The following is a 16,516-nucleotide window of genomic DNA, read 5'->3' on the forward strand; positions in this document are numbered from 1 at the left end:
ACAAAATCGGACGGCCAAGATTACTCGAGGCATGTTATGCTGTCATGATAAATTAGAAAAAAAGAAAAAAAGAAGAAGAAGAAGATATATATATATATATATATATATATATATACATACACATGGGGAATCATGTGTGTTTTGTTTGTGCTTCACCACCTTTTAAGGGGCAAATTCTTTTTTGCACCATGACTTGTGGAGATAGATATATATATCTAGTGTATATTTTTTTTTTCTTTCTTTTGAATTGGTTTTGTTCTTTATTTATCTTTTCCTCCATTCAAACTTAAAGTTGGTGTTATATTCTACATGTGATCTCCACCCTTTTAAACTCTCACATTATGAAGAATCTCTGGCTCTCTTTCTCTATCTTTACAGCTTTGTTTTTCCTTTTCGGGAATCTCATTCATCACCCCAACAACACATATAAAACCAACCCTACTTGAATATTTCTCACTTCCATTCGTCTCTGTCAACATAACAAACAATATACATAAATACAACCAAACTCATTTTTGCTCATGCATGAGAGAGAGAGAGAGAGAGAGAACAAAGCTAAAATAATGAAAGAACACTTTCCCATTTGTGCTGCAATTGTTATGACAACTAAGTATGATGCTTGCTGCATCTGCTGCTGGGGTCTCTGACGGGCTATCATTATTTCTTGTATTGGAAACATACCTTACTTGTGCTCAGGATGCTTGGAAAGATGTCAGCTTTATATCTCTCTCTCTCCTCTCTCTCCTTCCTTCTGCCAAAGTGAAATTTGACCGTTTGGTTGGGGGGGAAAGTGAGGGAGAAGTGGCATTCATACATGGGGCCACCTGCAGGGTGGGGCCCTTTTGCTGCCCTGGACCCACTGCATGATTCTATTGGTGTCCATCAATCTGCAGTACCCAGTAAACTCATGTGGCATCATGGCATGTCATTATTTATATATATATATATATATTTTACCACTTGTAGTTCAACAGAATGTGATTTTTACAACCAGTTGAAATTTACCCTCATAATAAAGTAAGAAGGAAACTTCCCACATTCAATGAGACACATGCAAAGAAAGAAACAAGTGTGAAAAAGATTAACAATGGTGGATCTCCCTCTCTGCTCTGCTCAAACAGAGATTACATTTCCCAATGCATCATCTCTTTCTTTCTCTCTCTGTATTTTTTTCTTTCTTGTCATGGTGTTTGTTTGCCTGCCAGGCTTAAATGTCTTTCCATGTGCATTTCAATACATCCTTCCCCTCCTCCAACTTTAGGACAAGTCAATTTCACATTAAATTGTTAATGCATTCACAAATTCAATACAGAGATACTTGTCCCAATGGAAACTACCTCTCCACCAGTCACCCATAATAATGTGTAGGCCTCAACCATAACAAGGACTCTGCATTTGTCAGTTCACAAAACAACTTTTTTTAAATTACATAAATATAAATAATAATAAAAAATGAAAAAGTTATTCTTTTCACCTGTTTTCAGATTTTGGAAGACTTAAAGAGTAAGGTTATATACAAAAGGCAAAGAAGAAATTATTATGATCATATGGTAAAAGCACCAATATTGCTTCAATGGTAAGAATTTTATATCTGGAAAGGAAGCTGCATGCATAGCACAGCATAGCATCTCTTGCTTTGCTACAAACTTTTGTCCATTAAATTGCAAGTATACCTAAACCCTTGCCCTTGACAAGGCATATTTTACTGTTCGTATTAGAATTAAGTGGCCAAGTTTAAAATCAAGATGTTGCAAATCTCAACTAGTTAAGAGCAGTTACTCTTGCATCCGACATCATGTGTTTGAATCTCTCCTTCCCCAATATCACTTGTGTAAAAATGAAAAAACCCAAGATGTCATGTGCAATTTACCAAGAGAAAGAAAAAAAAGAAAGAAAAGAAAGAAAAGAAAGTAAGGTGTCCTTAATAAGTGCTTTTATTAAAGCATAAAGCACTTTCATGTTTAGTGTTTAAACCCACAAGTTCTCCACCTACTTACAAATTTTGTTTCTATGGTGGAAAAAAAGGTTACAAAAGATTTTGTGGTTTCCTAGACTTCACTAGATTCATGGGTTTTCAGAACATTCTTTCTTTCTTTGTCGTCCAGCAGAGACTTTATTATTAATCCACGGACTTCATAAAGGTAAAAGTGGGCTTATGGCCTATAACTGGCCCAAGTCCAAACGGTTAAGTCCAATTGGCTTCAACCCCCCTCTCAGGCATGGCTCGTCAAAGTTTTATTGATTATTTATTAATTTAAATTTATTTTATTGTTACAAGTGATAATTAGTCTAAATTAATTTAACCGAAAGAGGGATTCGAACTCGGGTATACAATATGTATATTTTTATATTCTTAATTAAATCTGCCAATTTAATTAAAGTAGAGGTTAATTCTATCTTACCTCAAATGGATACACCTATACATGTCAAAAGTCACAAATAATACATGTGGTTTAGAGCATTTTCACTACAGCAACCCAGGCCAGGCAAAAGGCTCCTTAGGCCTCAAAATCCATTTCCAGGGCCCAATTCTTGCCAGGGTAAGAAATGCTCCTGCACAGCTTATGCAAATTTGGATATCAGGGATGGAGGAAGTGAGTGACCTGATTGATATATAAGAAATTTCACAGAAAATGGGCAAGATATATATATAATTATTAGAATGGTAGCATCAGAACTAGGTATGGAGCCATCTCAAATCTCAAAAGTTGGTGTTTAATGTAAATTTGAAAAGAAAACAAGAGAAAAAGAAACATCTTTGGACATGAAACACCCAATTGGGAGTTATGCACCCCTTAATGATCATGCACAAAAAATTATAGTCAAAACATAAAAAACTCAAAGATTGTTACTTGTCAACGGATCTAGCCTAGTAGAAAAGGGCCTTGAGTTGCAGACCAGAAGTCTTAGGTTCAAACTCCCATGGCACCTTTGTAATGTGTGTGTGAGAAACTCCCCTCAACTTGTAGTTTAGACAATCGCAAAGGTTGTTACTCTATAAGTTTGGCTTTTGACACAATTAGCAAACTCTAGCTTCTCACTTTTTTGGCTTTCAAATATATTTCATGCTATACAACAATCAGTGCTAAACCTGTTAAATCCAATGTGAAGAAAGTGTGAATCATAGTAGGCACTATAGTGTCATCTCCTGGACTCCTCCTGAGTGTAGCTCTGTTTTTTTATGTTGGGAAGAAGCAGCACCAGAAAGATGGTAAGTTGTTTTCTAGTCTTCTACCCCTCAGTTTTCCTATAGGACACAGATAGAGAGCAACTTGGGTTATTTGAAAATTTAACTACAATGGCCCCTTGTTTTATATATGTACAAAGATATGACATGATGTTAATTTAGTGTTTTAGAGTTGAAAAAAATGAAATGTGTGTCAAATAATTGGACAGCACCTCCCAGTTGGAGATGCTCTTATTCATACTTCCCTTCGGCTATTGAGGTCAAATGTGAGGTTCACAACTTGAGAAGAAAAAGAAAAACTGAAAGAGGAGAGGAAAGGGATGGGAAGACTTGAACAATAATGCCAAAGAGTATACAAATCAGAAAATTGCAGCTTCCTTTGAGTGAGGGAAATGGATGAGAAGACTTGTTCAGATTTTGGTACATTTGATTATGGAAGAATGACCGAGTGAGTGGACCAGTTCTTGGATCATCCAAAATGACACTAGTTTCAAATCATGTTGTCTCCAAGATGACAACGAAATGAATTTTTAGATTTTTCTACTAGAGGAACGATACATTCTTAACTAAATTTAAAGGCAGTCTAAATTTGATTGAGGAGAATTTTCTCCATTTCACGCTGGAGAAAATTTAGTTTATTTGCATTCAATCATGCATCTAAAATTAGTTTCATATTGTTGACAATGTATCGATAACGTGTTGACAATGATAAGCGATATGAATTCTGCTCCAGCTGTGAAAGGGGATCCCTGATGAGAGTCAATGAATTTCTTTTAGCAGGCAATTCATCCCAAGAAAATGATAGGGTACCAAATCAATACATTCAAAGTGTAAAATATTGAGGAACTAGAAGATGATTGACTGCTTGCATTGCTAACTATACAATAGTGGTCAATAAATAGGAATTATATATATTATCACAGAGTCTTTGTGAAAGTGAGATTCTCACAAACTATAGCAAGAGCCTAAGGAGAACCAACCAATGAGGTCTTCAAAATTTCACAAAAAAGCAGCTCAGTGCCATAGAAATTTTTAAGAAAGAGCTCATATATGAATGGCTGGAAAATTGAAAATCCATGGAAGGCTTTTATATAATATGTGGTTGCATCTTTTGTACTCCTCTTTGCTGCTCATCACAACAGCAATAATAGTTTCCACAGCAGAAGACACAAGCACATTTCAGTCCATTGCAGATGGTGAGACCGTAGTTTCGACAGGGGCAACCTTTGAGCTTGGATTCTTCAGCGCCGGTGCTTCAAAAAGCCGGTATGTGGCGATATGGTACAAGAAGATACCGGTTGCCACCATTGTCTGGATTGCCAACAGAGACACACCCCTCACAGGTTCATCAGGTATACTCAAGGTAAGCAGCCCTGGAATTCTTGTCCTTGTTGACCAAAAGAACACTACAGTTTGGTCTTCCAACACATCAAGTTCTGCACAGAATCCGGTGGGAAATCTTGTTGTGATAGATGGCAATGATCATAATGACACTCAGAAATACTTATGGCAGAGTTTTGATTACCCAGGTGATACATTACTACCGGGTATGAAGCTTGGTAGGAACAAAATCACAGGTTTCAATTGGCATCTTACACCATGGAAAAGCCCCCAGGATCCTTCTCCAGGAAATTATACATACCAGCTTGGACCTGATGGATACCATGAATTAATTGTGAGGGAGGGTTCTGTTATAAAGTATCGGACTGGACCATGGAATGGAATCCAATTTAGTGGGATGCATAATTTAAATTCAGACCATACAAACAAATATGGTTTTGTGTTGGATGATGATGAAGAAGTATATTATGGTTATAAGCTTCTCAACAGTTCAATTCTTTCAAGGCTGGCTTTAACTCAAGATGGGCTTCTGCAAAGCTACACTTGGAGTGATGAAACCCAAGGTTGGGTCCTTTATCTAACAGCACAGGTTGATATCTGTGACAGCTATGGACTATGTGGTCCAAATGGTGCATGCAGTGTTGAAAACTCCCCAGTATGTGGCTGCTTGGAAGGATTTACACCGAACTTTCGACAAGACCGGGACTTGGTGGATTGGTCATATGGCTGTGTGAGAAAGACTCCACCGAGTTGCAGTGGAGACATCTTTAAGAAGTACTCTGGGATGAAATTGCCAAATACAGAACAATCCTGGTATAACTCAAGTATGAACCTCAAGGAATGTGAGATGATGTGCATGAACAGCTTCTGCTCCTGCACTGCTTTTGCGAATTTGGATGTCCGGGATGGAGGAAGGGGGTGCTTGCTGTGGTTCAGCGACCTGATTGATATAAGATATTCCACTGGAAGTGGGCAAGATGTTTACATAAGAATGGCTGCGTCAGAACTAGGTATGGAATTATCTTGCTGTTTAAAACAAAGTTTGAAAGGAAAAGAACAAAAAACAAAGTAAAATGAAGAAAGAAATCTTCCAACAGTACATGTGCCTAAAGGCCGTGTGGAGTACAAAATAAAGCCAGAAAACTTTTGACACAATAAGAAAAATATTTCTTTGGAATTGTCTCAGAAACAATCCAGTACATAAGTTCTTCTTTATTGATCTCTGACTCCTCGAGTTTCTGCTTTCAAATACTTCATTCCTAGATCAAGGAAGCAATACAGACACCAATGCTAAAACCTCTAAATCCAATGTGAAAAAAGTGAGAATCATAGTAACCAGTACTGTGTTGTCTACTGTACTGCTGATCCTGGGGCTAACATTGCTATTATATGTGTGGAAGAAGCAGCACCAAAAAGATGGTAAGCTATTTAATTTTTTACTATTCTGCCCCTCCATCTTCTATGTAGGCTCAGTTCTATAGGGAATTTTTGCTGTTGCCTCTTTATTTTATAAGCTAGGTAGTTCAGTTTCAGTTTCCGTTTCAGTTCCAGGTTACATTATTTACTTCACTGAATACTTCACAGGAAAACCGAGGCCCAGCCAAAAGGAAGATATGGAATTACCATTATTTGACTTGGCTGCTGTTGTTCGTGCAACCAATAGCTTTTCAAACGACAGTAAACTTGGAGAAGGTGGTTTCGGATCAGTCTTCAAGGTAAAGTCATATGTAGTCCTCCCTACAGTGAGCTGGACAGTTTCCACACGTTTCGGCCAGGATCATGGATACAAGTAGTATATTGAACGTTTGCAAACTACAGAGTATGAATTTTGGTCATGATATGTGGCTGATGGATTTCAGGGTACACTGAAAGATGGACAAGAAATAGCTGTGAAAAGGCTCTCAAAACATTCTACACAAGGACTCAATGAGTTGAAGAATGAGGTTACACATATTGCCAAACTTCAGCACAGGAATCTAGTGAAGCTTTTAGGATGCTGCATTCAAGAAGATGAAATGATGCTAATCTACGAGTTCATGCCTAACAAAAGCTTAGACTTCTTTATTTTTGGTTTGACCACTCAAAAACCTTCTTCTTTAGTTCACTTCTTTGTCGGTTTGCAAGGTGTAGGGTGGGACTTTAACTATCTGTTTCTTGCAATATGCATTTTTCTGCCCCTCTGCGTGCAGTGTGCACATAAGGAATTTGTTAGCTTGATTTACTTTGTTGGAATATTCCCTAACAATTTAAGCTTTTAGAGTAAAACAGTTGTATGACTGTTGACACATCCTTTTTGCTTCTTTTTTGAGAGTTTTTTCCCTTTCAATTAGGATTTAGCTCAGAAAATAAAAACATGTCTTGTTGTGTGTTTGAGTATGATCAAAACTTGATTATGTTAGCATGATGGACATTTGAACATTGGTGAACTACGCTATTTTGCAGATCAAAGAAAAAGCATGATGCTAGATTGGCCCAAGCGCTTTGACATTATTAATGGAATTGCTCGGGGGCTCCTCTATCTTCATCAGGATTCTAGACTGAGAGTAATTCATAGAGATCTGAAAGCCAGTAATGTTTTATTAGACAGTGGATTTAACCCAAAAATCTCAGACTTTGGCCTGGCAAGGAGTTTTGCAGAAAATGAAACAAATGCAAAAACCAAGAAAGTGGTTGGAACATAGTAAGTATATATCACAAAAGAACCAATACGTACATATGGTATACTTACTTTGCTTATTAAATTAGTTCTTGATTGACTGGTTTGTAGTGGTTATATGTCCCCAGAATACGCAATTGATGGGTTCTACTCGACAAAATCCGACGTCTATAGCTTTGGTGTCTTGGTGCTAGAGATAGTGAGTGGGAAGAGAAACAGAGGATTCACTCATCCAGGCCACAGCCTCAACCTTCTTGGACATGTTAGTGTCAACTGTCATGCCCAAATTTTTTTACTCATTGCTTGTTTCTGTTTCTTCTTTTAATCAATCACAAATGTTTTGAACTTTTGATTAATTCTTTTAGGCATGGATGCTATGCACAGAAGGCAGGTCCATTGAAGTGCTTGATACATCAGTAGGGGACTCCAGTGATCCACATGAAGTTTTGAGATCAATTCATGTAGGTCTTTTATGTGTGCAGCGTAACCCGGCAGATAGACCGAGCATGCCAGCTGCAGTTGTAATGTTGAGTGGTGAAGGGTCATTGCCTCAACCTCAAAAACCTGGTTTTTATAGTGAAAGGGATCTCAATGAACTCGAAGTCGATCCTTCATCTAAAGCATTTTCAGCTAATGAAGTCACTTTTACACTAATGGAGGCTCGATAAACGATATGTCATGTTGGTTTTTTAATCTGGTGCTTTTGAAGTCAGTTTGAAAAGTTAAATATAATTAAGAGATTTCCAACCCATGCGTTAGCAAATGCACCCTCTAATTTTTTTTTATTTTTTTTTTCTTTGGAGTTGGAGTTCACACTACAGAAACACAGATGCTGATACAAGAACTAATATAAAAGCTTAAATGAATTAGATTTTTCACTTGAGGTGGTGTTGTAATTTTATTTATTTATTTTTTTCTGTTCTTTGGTGGGTTGGTTTTGTGTTCCTATGCAAGAGGAGGAGGACAAAAACCTTTCTTTTTTTTTTTTTTGCTCTCAGCAAACAAGAGGGCATGAGCAAATGTCAAAATCTATAACACAAATGCAATATCCAAAGAATGAAAAGCAGTCCAACCAAGAAGAACCATCAATGGATGAATACTGAATGCATAAAGATTTATCAAGTCCCAAGAAGAACCAAATCAATCAATCTATTGCTTAACCAAACCAGAAATAAATAGTCAGAATTTGAGATTGGGCCCTAAAAACCGAACCTTGTTATTGGCAAGACCATAGAAACTCCATGATAGGACAGCTCCACCATGTCGTCAATGCGAAGAGAGAAGAGAATAAGGCGGAGTTCGGAGAGGGAGGGATTGTCCTCGTTGTCGTTGGTATGGTGAGGTGAACTTGTCGTACATTTAACGAGTATAGCCGCTCGGCTATACTCCCTAGTGATCTACCTCACTGCCAGATTTGAGTAAATTGGAAAAAAGAAATCAAGTTGGAAAGCATTTTCCATCAATTTTTAGATGCAAAAAGTGTTTTGGAAGACAGTGGTAGAAGGAGGACTTCGATCCACCAAGTCCCGCCGCCGATTGCTGAGATGGCATTTGACGACTCTTCTTGTGTCAGTTCAAAATCCAAAATTTCCACCTCACCAAGTTTTCGTTATCATCACATCATCAAATCAAATGTTCCTTGTAAATTGTAATTAAAAAAGAACACCACTGTTCTCACATAACCTCTCCTCTTCTCTTCTCTTCTATTCTCTTTCCCTCTGTAAAACCCTAATCTTCCTTGCATTAAAATTTCTGGGTAGGCTTCTTCAACATTTTCTTTGAATAAGGTCAGTCTCTCTCTCTCTCTCTCTCTCTCTCTCTCTCTCTCTCTGTATTCTTGGGCTTGTTTTGATAATTAGGAATTTGTCATGTTCTTAAACCATTTGGTTACATTACATGAAATAAAGGAAACAAATTTGTCCAGTTTTGTCACTTTTTGAAATGAATTGCTTCATGGGTACTATAATTGAAGCTAAAAATTGTTGGCAACTGGTTAAAAGGTTGAGGGAAAATAAGTTCTGAAACAAAAGCAACATTTCAACGGTTGGATAACTCTCAATGGACAGGCTCATCGTTGCACCAGGTTTTTTATGTAAAGATTTTCACTCTTTCTGTATCAAGCCAGACTACCTATAGGGAATTATGGTTAAAAGAAATATGGGTGCAAGCTTGTTCTGGTGTCTCCGGTCTATGCTCTAGCATATAGTCTTCAGTTTTGTAGCTCTTTACCTTTTCTTTTTCTTTATTTTTCGAATCAGACAGTCCTTTACCTTTTACCTTTCACCACACAGTTACGTTTGTGTTAAGTTTAGATGACATTGTGGCATATATTGGTTAGCACCTTCAATTTTCTGACTGTTATGGAGCTTATTATGTCGTCCTGTCATATATAAATGTAGATGCTTTGATATTCAAAACTTAATGAAAACAATTTTATTTCTTTAAATAACTTTTATGTGTTCTGATCTTTCTAGTTAAGTATGACTCACATATGTCAAATGATGTCCCTGCCGCATGCGACGTACTGGAGGATGAGAAGCAAGACTGTTTTTAAGGACTTTAGGAGAGCCTTTTTTCTATGTAAAATGATGTATCTATTCATATGTATATGCTTCATGTGCATTTTTTACAATATGTAGATGGTTCAGTTCTTGTGGTTTCAACTTAAGGGTCAAGGGATTTCTGAATACTCATTAAGGGAAAAAGAAGAAGAAGAAAAAGATCTTGCTTGATGAATAATGATGTTTTTTTTTTTTTCATTTTATTAATTTATGAGTTATTTCAGTGGTAACCTATGCTGTTGATTGCTACATACCTCTCTTCAAAATCAGGTAGCAAGTATACCAGAAGGGTTTCATGGCAGGTAATGGCCTGCCATCTCTGGCTCGTGTGAAGCTAACTGATCTCGCTCCTGCTGAAGGTCTTCCATCAGATTCATACAAACTATCTGTTTCAACTTTGTCGCAGTCACTAGCTCAATATTCTGCTGCCATCATTCAATTTCCAGTAAGTGATGGGGCTCTTTTGAGATCTGGTTTAGATTCGGCTCGCCTCTACTTCCACCAAAAAGCATCATACCCAGCTGCAGATATGGTTAATACTAATGACCCTCGTGACTGGTGCAAGACTTCCGGTTATTATGCAGATCCTCAATTGTGGCTAGAAACCTATGATTACAGACCTGGACTCACTCCCTTAGAGCCCAACAACACAATGGAATTTCCTCCAGCAGGTTTACCAGATATATTTTCACTGCTTGGAAAGGCAGCTCGGGATATATTGGATGCTATCAGCTTCTATTTGAACTTGCGGAGCTCACCATTTACTAAAGTACTTGATAATGTTCCCTTAAGAAATGGGGAAATATCTTCTTCAGTACTGTCTGTCTGCTGTCATACAAGACCATCATTTCAGGGAGCACAACACCATAATTTTACGACTCAAGAGGATGGCCAGTTGGTTATGTTTTCTGACCATGAGCATCAAGTTGACAAAAGCTTGATATCTCTTGTCAAGTCAGACAAGGCAGGTCTGCACATAAAGGACTTTCAGGGTCGTTGGGTTCTTGTGGATGAAGATCTTGGTCCCCAAGAAGCTATTGTTTACCCTGGCCTTGCACTCTATCAGGCAACTGCTGGATATGTCAACCCTGCACTGCAAAGAACAGAGACTACTAATATTCAGAGCAACTTGTTTGGCCGATGTTCTTTGGCTTTTAAACTCATGCCTAAATCCATGACCAGTCTCAGTTGTTCAGAGATGAGAGATGCTGGTCATGGAGTTGAAGCTCAGTTCCAGCTGCCAGTTCCGGTCGATGACTTTATGCAGAGATCTCACCCAACCGATCAACTTTTCAACAGACAGAGTTTTCAAAGTTTCAATTTCCATGCAACCCAAGAAGGTATGCTGCATTTAATCTTTTTACCATTGGCTGCTTGTTTATATACCATAGATTAATTTCATGAATGCTACTTTTAATATTTTTCATAACTACTTTGGTTGTCTGTTCGTCATTGTTCCGGCTTGTCATATACGCGTCAAAGATTTTTTTTTCTTTCTTTCTTTTAGACAGGACTGGTTTTTCACTGAATCAGGTGGACACACCAAAAATAAGTTTAATCAGTGAATTTGGCTTCTAATATTTCTTAGTAGGGTGTTGTATAATTGATATTCTGTTATCTAAATGCTATTTGATTTTAAGTGAAAGGAAAGAAAAAGGGAAATATAATTATAGACCTTAGCTTTTGGGTCTACTTAATAGTTTTTGCATTCCTGTTGTCAGAAACAAGGATCTTCAATCTAGTTCTTTCTTCTAGAAATTCTCTCCATCTCATGAATCCTGTTGATGTTGGATTACGTGTGTTCTCTGTATGAGTAGCTCTTAGTGAGAAGCTTTTAACAGCAGGTCCTTGGATCGATGAAATGCTGGTACAGGATCTATGAAGCCTTTGTTAAGGAGGAGGAAGAATGATTCGAGATCAAAACCTCTGCCACCTTCCAAGAGATTAAGGCTTGAGGCCCAGAGAGTTCTGAAGGAAAGGGTTCAGGACATTGCAGACAAGAAGGGAATCAAGCTGAGGTTCTGCAACCTGAAGGAGTGTGAGAATCATATTCTCACACTTGATAGCCCATGTGCCAATATAAGAATGGAGATTGGGTGGCCACATGGAGTGCCATTTGTTCATCCCCATGATCTACCCAATAAGGCAAAGATTGGTTTCCTTGAAGCATATGAACCTGGTTGGACAGCTACTCATGAAATGGAGTTAAGTCTAACTGAACCAGGACAGGCCAGTCAACACTCGGTTAATTGTAATTGTAAGTGCCATTCAAGTAATCAAGTAAAAAAGTTTGTATCTGAATAACCGAGCATACTTGCACATTAGATTCCTCTCTTTGGTTCAATGCTTCGCAGACAATCACACATGCTTTCTTTTCATCCATGTTACTGTGAAGTTATTATAGGATATATATGCTAATGAAACAGAGTGTCTGAAGATTGTGTTAGAAATAGAAGTTATATACTTATCTTTGTGGTAGCACTAGTAAAGAAGAAAAAGTTTTGACAATGGTGAGACTTGTTGTGCAGTAGTTCTGTGGATAATTATTAATACGACACAGAATTGAACAGTTAGTTTTGTGTTGTATGTCTTTCCCTAATTTAGGTCATTTGGGTTGCACCTTTGTCCTTTCCCTATTTCCACTGATGGTTACTATGTGAACTAATATTCATCATCTTCTTCTGCAGGAACTTTTCGGCTTGCCTTTCCTGGCCGACCTTTAGTACCTGTAATTTCCAATACATGGCCACCAGAAGCATGTGGTCCTCCTTCACATGTGATTCTCATGGGATGACAATCGTTACTCATAGTCCAGTTTTCTGTTTTGTAAATAGGCATTCTTGAGAAAAGTTTATGTTCCTTCATTTCAATAGTTGACAAGGTGAACAAAATGGATGTGGAACCTTCATCTGCTCTTATATCAATTGTGCTGCACTCTAAAAAGGCAATGGAATCAGTGAAGAGCTGAGGATCATATGGATAGGAGTGGAGGGGGATTTTGGAATTTTATTTGCACCTCTCATATCATGTTGATTTTGATGCTGTAATACTACAGTGTTTATTCGAATTTCGAATGCTTTCCACAGAGGCAGGAACTGTGAGTTATAGATCAATAAAGAGAGAAAGAAACAGAATCTTGCTGTAAATTTATCATGTACTCTTTTTTGTTGTTGTTGTGTACATACAGCTTCCCTGATCCGCTGGTCAGTTTAATGGCAGAGCACAATAGAAATATGGAAATAGTATTAAATATGTTGGAGATCAATAAACTCTTTTGCAGAATTTTCATACCAAAGTAAGTTTTCATTGGTTCATATACAGATGCATGTGGCATGCGTCTTAAGGAGATCATTTTTCTTGATATCCAAATTTAACAGGAAAACTACAGGGTGATTAACACGGGGTAGATGAAAATGCTACTTATATATCACCGTAAATAAATATGTAAAATGACACTGACTAGCAGTGTTTCAAGATTCTTAACATGGTCAATTACATATACAAGCCTCGGGCCTTTCCGAAGCCCCGAGGAAACAGAAGTACTCCTTAGAACCATAACTAGAATGTAAAGTCGCATTGATGCTTGCACAATTATACCGTGCCTATTGCTCCTCTCATAATTGGCATCCAAAGTAATATCAGGCTGGCCCAGAAACAGTGTTCAGTACCATTCTGTCACTCTGCAAATGAGACAGTAGAACAAGAGTCCAAAACTGGCAGAGGTTCAAAGAGCCGCTCTAGCCAGCCATCCAATGCACCCATTAGCACTCAGTTTGATTTGTCGGGCAAATTAAAGGCCTTTCTCAGCCTCGAAATGGTGGCTGGTTTTCAAAAGGCAATTCAACGGGCGTAGCATTAGCATAGAATTCTTCCAAGTTGTAGAAAGCTCGCTGTGGCGGAAGAAATATATGAATAACAACATCACCTGGAATTAAGACACATGTCAAGAATTTCGTGTAAGATCAAGAATTCTTAAAGAACTTTTCAGCATGCAGGTTTAAAAATTCTAGAAAGACACACCAACCGCATATTGCCAGACCCCTATTTGTGCGAGAGAGAGAGAGAGAGAGAGAGAGAGAGAGAGAGAGAGAGAGTTAAATTCCTGATATTGACAACATTATAATTCTCAAGGACCCCAGCGTCATGAGGTTGGTTATGACAACCAAGATACGAGTCCTAAAGATTAAAAAGCCTTATATGTGGATCATAGTACACAGGTATCATCCCAGTTGACCATAATTAAGTGAACATCTAGTTTGCAAAGTCAAGTTGTCAATGTCTTCCAATTGCAGCTAGAAATTTGAAGGAAAATTTTCACAAAACTAACCTGAAATTTACTTAAAGAAAAGAAAATAAAGGAATCATACATACCAAAGTCCAACAGGGTCCATGAGTTGGGTTTTGAGTCCCCAGATGGAACTCTTCCATACTTTGTCTCTGCCAGATCTCTTATCCTGGACCTAAATTGCGGCATAAAAAGTCCATCAAATATTGCTTCCAAGTCTGTCTCATAATTTAGCATGCAAATCGAACATAAACAATCATAAACTTAAATGTGAAGCGCATACCCAATTGCGTCAATTTGCGGACGAGAAAATGCTGTGGCAATAATAAAAAATCGAGTCCAATACACAAGAGGCTTCACAAATAGGACCTTTATATCTCCTGCTTTTACATCATTTGCAACACTGGCCACTTCTACAGCAACTAAAGAGATTGCAGGAGATTATTAATAATAAGTTGCATACAATAAGCATATCAAGCACTTTGAAAGTTTGATTTCATACGGCCAAAGAGTAATACATGAAAACTGGAAAGAATATTTTATCAACACCTATGCAACATTATGGTCAAAATTGAGAGGAAAACAAAAACAAAATAAAATCTACATCTGTCACACTGCAAAGAGTCTTTGCTCAAATTGATTGTGATATGAACTTACATGATAAGCTTTCAGCATCGTCATCAAGCTCTGTGCTAGGAGACATCCTGTCGTTGCTTTGATATACCACTTTTCCATATCTATCAAACAAGTCGTCAAACATATCGTCGGTATCTTCACTTACATTCTGCAATGTCATGGATTAGCAATAAGCTGTCAATGTTCAGACTTACAATTTTTTTTTTCTTTTCCTTTAGGTAAATTTGGCATGGACCAACTCGTAGCGGAACGCTAAAACTGGCCAAAATTGGAAGAGAGATAACCATACCCTTTGACTCCCTCAACAAGCAAATAAGAAGTCAAGGTCTCACGCACAACAAGGAACATAAAGGAGATATTTTCTCAGCCAGGTTTTCACCAAGAAGCTTTTGATATACTAAGTCTAAAAGGAGAAAACGGAGCAATCTATATTAAGGAATTTCAGTGAGACCACAAGTGAAATTCATAAGTGTTTGTATGACAGATTCAAATACAACTAAAGATATCGAAGGCAGAATGGAAAATCATTGTGGCTTTTACTTGAGTAGAGCATCTACAAGGTAAGCTTCAAATATTCATTCTAATACAACGCCAAACCAAAACTTGTTTCATAACTTTGTTCTTTTTGGAACTAAACAGCTACACAATTCGAAACCAAAACCAGCTCACATAATTTTGACAACAGAAAAACGAAATAACGTACCGAAGCGAAACTATCTTCAGCTTCTTTCCCACGAGCCAAACGCAATGTTCGCAATTCCCTTGACTTCAACGTTAGGTTCTTGCTTCTGGGTTCTTGCCAAAAACACTTGCAGTGGAACCATTTATGAGAAAAAGGCTTGGTGGAACTTTGACAGAGCTTCGGTTCAAGTCGACCCAGTTTCTGGAGGGCATCGAATCGGTAGCCGGGGCCAGCTCCGGCGAAAGACAGCGTAATGAGCACCGCCATTGTAGCTCTATTGGTACGATTGCCCAGAATTTTGAAGACGAGAGCAAATACACTCGCTAGATAGATAGCAGCAGCAGGTATCTAGTAGTATCAAAGCATATCTGGGTTTGGGAACTTTGGGCTTTGGGTTGGGTTTTACGCAACTCCACCACTCTACACTGTCCTCCTGATCAGCCCAATTTATCCTTTCGATTTTTCTTTATTTTGGTTTAAAGAAAATCGGGTTTTCTTCTTTATTTTTTTTTTGTTAAAGAACAAGAAAAGAAAAATAATTTTAGGTCAAAATGTAGTAACTACATTCCTAATAAACTACCCTTTTTCTTTCTAATTTTTCTAAAATGTAGTGCATCATCGTGTACGAGATATTAAAAGATAAATTTTAAATACGTGCAATCATTTGCAAAGAATATATATCGTAAATCTGGGAGATTTGTGATCATGACAGTTTTAAATGCTCAGTAGCTAAAATCACGACCTCTCCAATCAGTGTTTCGACAGTCACGAAGGATCCATAATAACGTAGGTTCATGGCCATGTTCTTTTTCTTCAAAAAGTTAAGCCAGATTCTATATTTCAAAAGCAAAATACGTTTGATTTCAATGGGAAAGCAATCAGGTTTGTCATTCACCATCCATCGCACAAATTCCCTTTTTCTCCATAATGTAATGAATGTTGTGTACTCTTATGAGAAATGCTATACAACGAAACGAGTTTTCACTTGTCGCTTCCAGGTTAACTTACATCTTTCGGGAACTGAAGGCTAAAACTAATGCAGCAAATAACTTTAATGTTTTTATTTTTTGGAGTCACTATAATATTGGGCAGTTTGACCAACGATGGGAAAAACAGCGGACAATCACTCTCCTTCCACTAAATCAGATTGCCTCAATTTTATTGGGAC

The 16,516-nt window shown here is 37.7% G+C and overlaps 3 protein-coding genes and 1 long non-coding RNA gene across 6 annotated transcripts; 2 read left to right on the forward strand and 2 right to left on the reverse strand.

The window, feature by feature from the left end:
- Window positions 1-4,136: 4,136 nt before the first annotated feature.
- On the forward strand, window positions 4,137-7,876 carry LOC117626711 (G-type lectin S-receptor-like serine/threonine-protein kinase At4g27290). Its single transcript, XM_034358525.1, has 7 exons — window positions 4,137-5,538; window positions 5,792-5,947; window positions 6,113-6,243; window positions 6,388-6,598; window positions 6,971-7,208; window positions 7,296-7,446; window positions 7,550-7,876. The coding sequence occupies exons 1-7, from the start codon at window positions 4,242-4,244 to the stop codon at window positions 7,850-7,852; spliced, it is 2,487 nt and encodes an 828-aa protein (XP_034214416.1). The 5' UTR covers window positions 4,137-4,241; the 3' UTR covers window positions 7,853-7,876.
- On the reverse strand, window positions 5,380-8,549 carry LOC117626712. The gene is made up of 3 exons (XR_004585615.1): window positions 8,397-8,549; window positions 6,152-6,393; window positions 5,380-5,490 (listed from the first exon to the last, which is right to left on the reverse strand). It is a non-coding gene; the product is annotated as an uncharacterized LOC117626712 (long non-coding RNA).
- Window positions 8,550-8,630: 81 nt separating this feature from the next.
- Window positions 8,631-12,997, forward strand: LOC117626760. 3 transcript variants are annotated; one of them, XM_034358592.1, is made up of 4 exons: window positions 8,631-8,971; window positions 10,016-11,085; window positions 11,619-12,002; window positions 12,433-12,997. In XM_034358592.1, coding segments are annotated over exons 2-4 (1,431 nt in total). In that variant the 5' UTR covers window positions 8,631-8,971; window positions 10,016-10,040; the 3' UTR covers window positions 12,435-12,997. The 3 variants fall into 3 exon arrangements, with proteins under 3 accessions (XP_034214483.1, XP_034214484.1, XP_034214485.1); XM_034358593.1 differs by having other exon boundaries at window positions 8,873-8,971; window positions 9,659-11,085; XM_034358594.1 differs by lacking the exon at window positions 11,619-12,002 and having other exon boundaries at window positions 8,873-8,971.
- Window positions 12,998-13,149: 152 nt separating this feature from the next.
- LOC117626763 (protein Iojap, chloroplastic) lies at window positions 13,150-16,416 on the reverse strand. The gene is made up of 5 exons (XM_034358599.1): window positions 15,370-16,416; window positions 14,688-14,814; window positions 14,314-14,452; window positions 14,117-14,205; window positions 13,150-13,670 (listed from the first exon to the last, which is right to left on the reverse strand). The coding sequence occupies exons 1-5, from the start codon at window positions 15,613-15,615 to the stop codon at window positions 13,549-13,551; spliced, it is 723 nt and encodes a 240-aa protein (XP_034214490.1). The 5' UTR covers window positions 15,616-16,416; the 3' UTR covers window positions 13,150-13,548.
- Between the last annotated feature and the right edge of the window lie 100 nt (window positions 16,417-16,516).

The sequence above is a fragment of the Prunus dulcis genome, chromosome 4 (genome assembly GCF_902201215.1).
Source record: "Prunus dulcis chromosome 4, ALMONDv2, whole genome shotgun sequence".
NCBI classification, from domain to species: domain Eukaryota; kingdom Viridiplantae; phylum Streptophyta; class Magnoliopsida; order Rosales; family Rosaceae; genus Prunus; species Prunus dulcis.

What these genes read in the sequence shown, in the direction of transcription:
- LOC117626763 (XM_034358599.1), bottom strand. Translation starts at nt 15,615, where the DNA reads ATGGCGGTGCTCATTACGCTGTCTTTCGCCGGAGCTGGCCCCGGCTAC. An exon ending in CTGAAGATAGTTTCGCTTCG is followed by an intron (nt 14,815 to 15,369) that starts GTACGTTATTTC and finishes ATGACATTGCAG; the next exon opens with AATGTAAGTGAAGATACCGA. An exon ending in CCGCAAATTGACGCAATTGG is followed by an intron (nt 14,206 to 14,313) that starts GTATGCGCTTCA and finishes GCCGCAATTTAG; the next exon opens with GTCCAGGATAAGAGATCTGG.
- LOC117626711 (XM_034358525.1), top strand. Translation starts at nt 4,242, where the DNA reads ATGGCTGGAAAATTGAAAATCCATGGAAGGCTTTTATATAATATGTGG. An exon ending in AAGAAAGTGGTTGGAACATA is followed by an intron (nt 7,209 to 7,295) that starts GTAAGTATATAT and finishes ACTGGTTTGTAG; the next exon opens with TGGTTATATGTCCCCAGAAT. An exon ending in GCCTCAACCTTCTTGGACAT is followed by an intron (nt 7,447 to 7,549) that starts GTTAGTGTCAAC and finishes TAATTCTTTTAG; the next exon opens with GCATGGATGCTATGCACAGA.
- LOC117626760 (XM_034358592.1), top strand. Translation starts at nt 10,041, where the DNA reads ATGGCAGGTAATGGCCTGCCATCTCTGGCTCGTGTGAAGCTAACTGAT. An exon ending in TTTCCATGCAACCCAAGAAG is followed by an intron (nt 11,086 to 11,618) that starts GTATGCTGCATT and finishes ATGCTGGTACAG; the next exon opens with GATCTATGAAGCCTTTGTTA.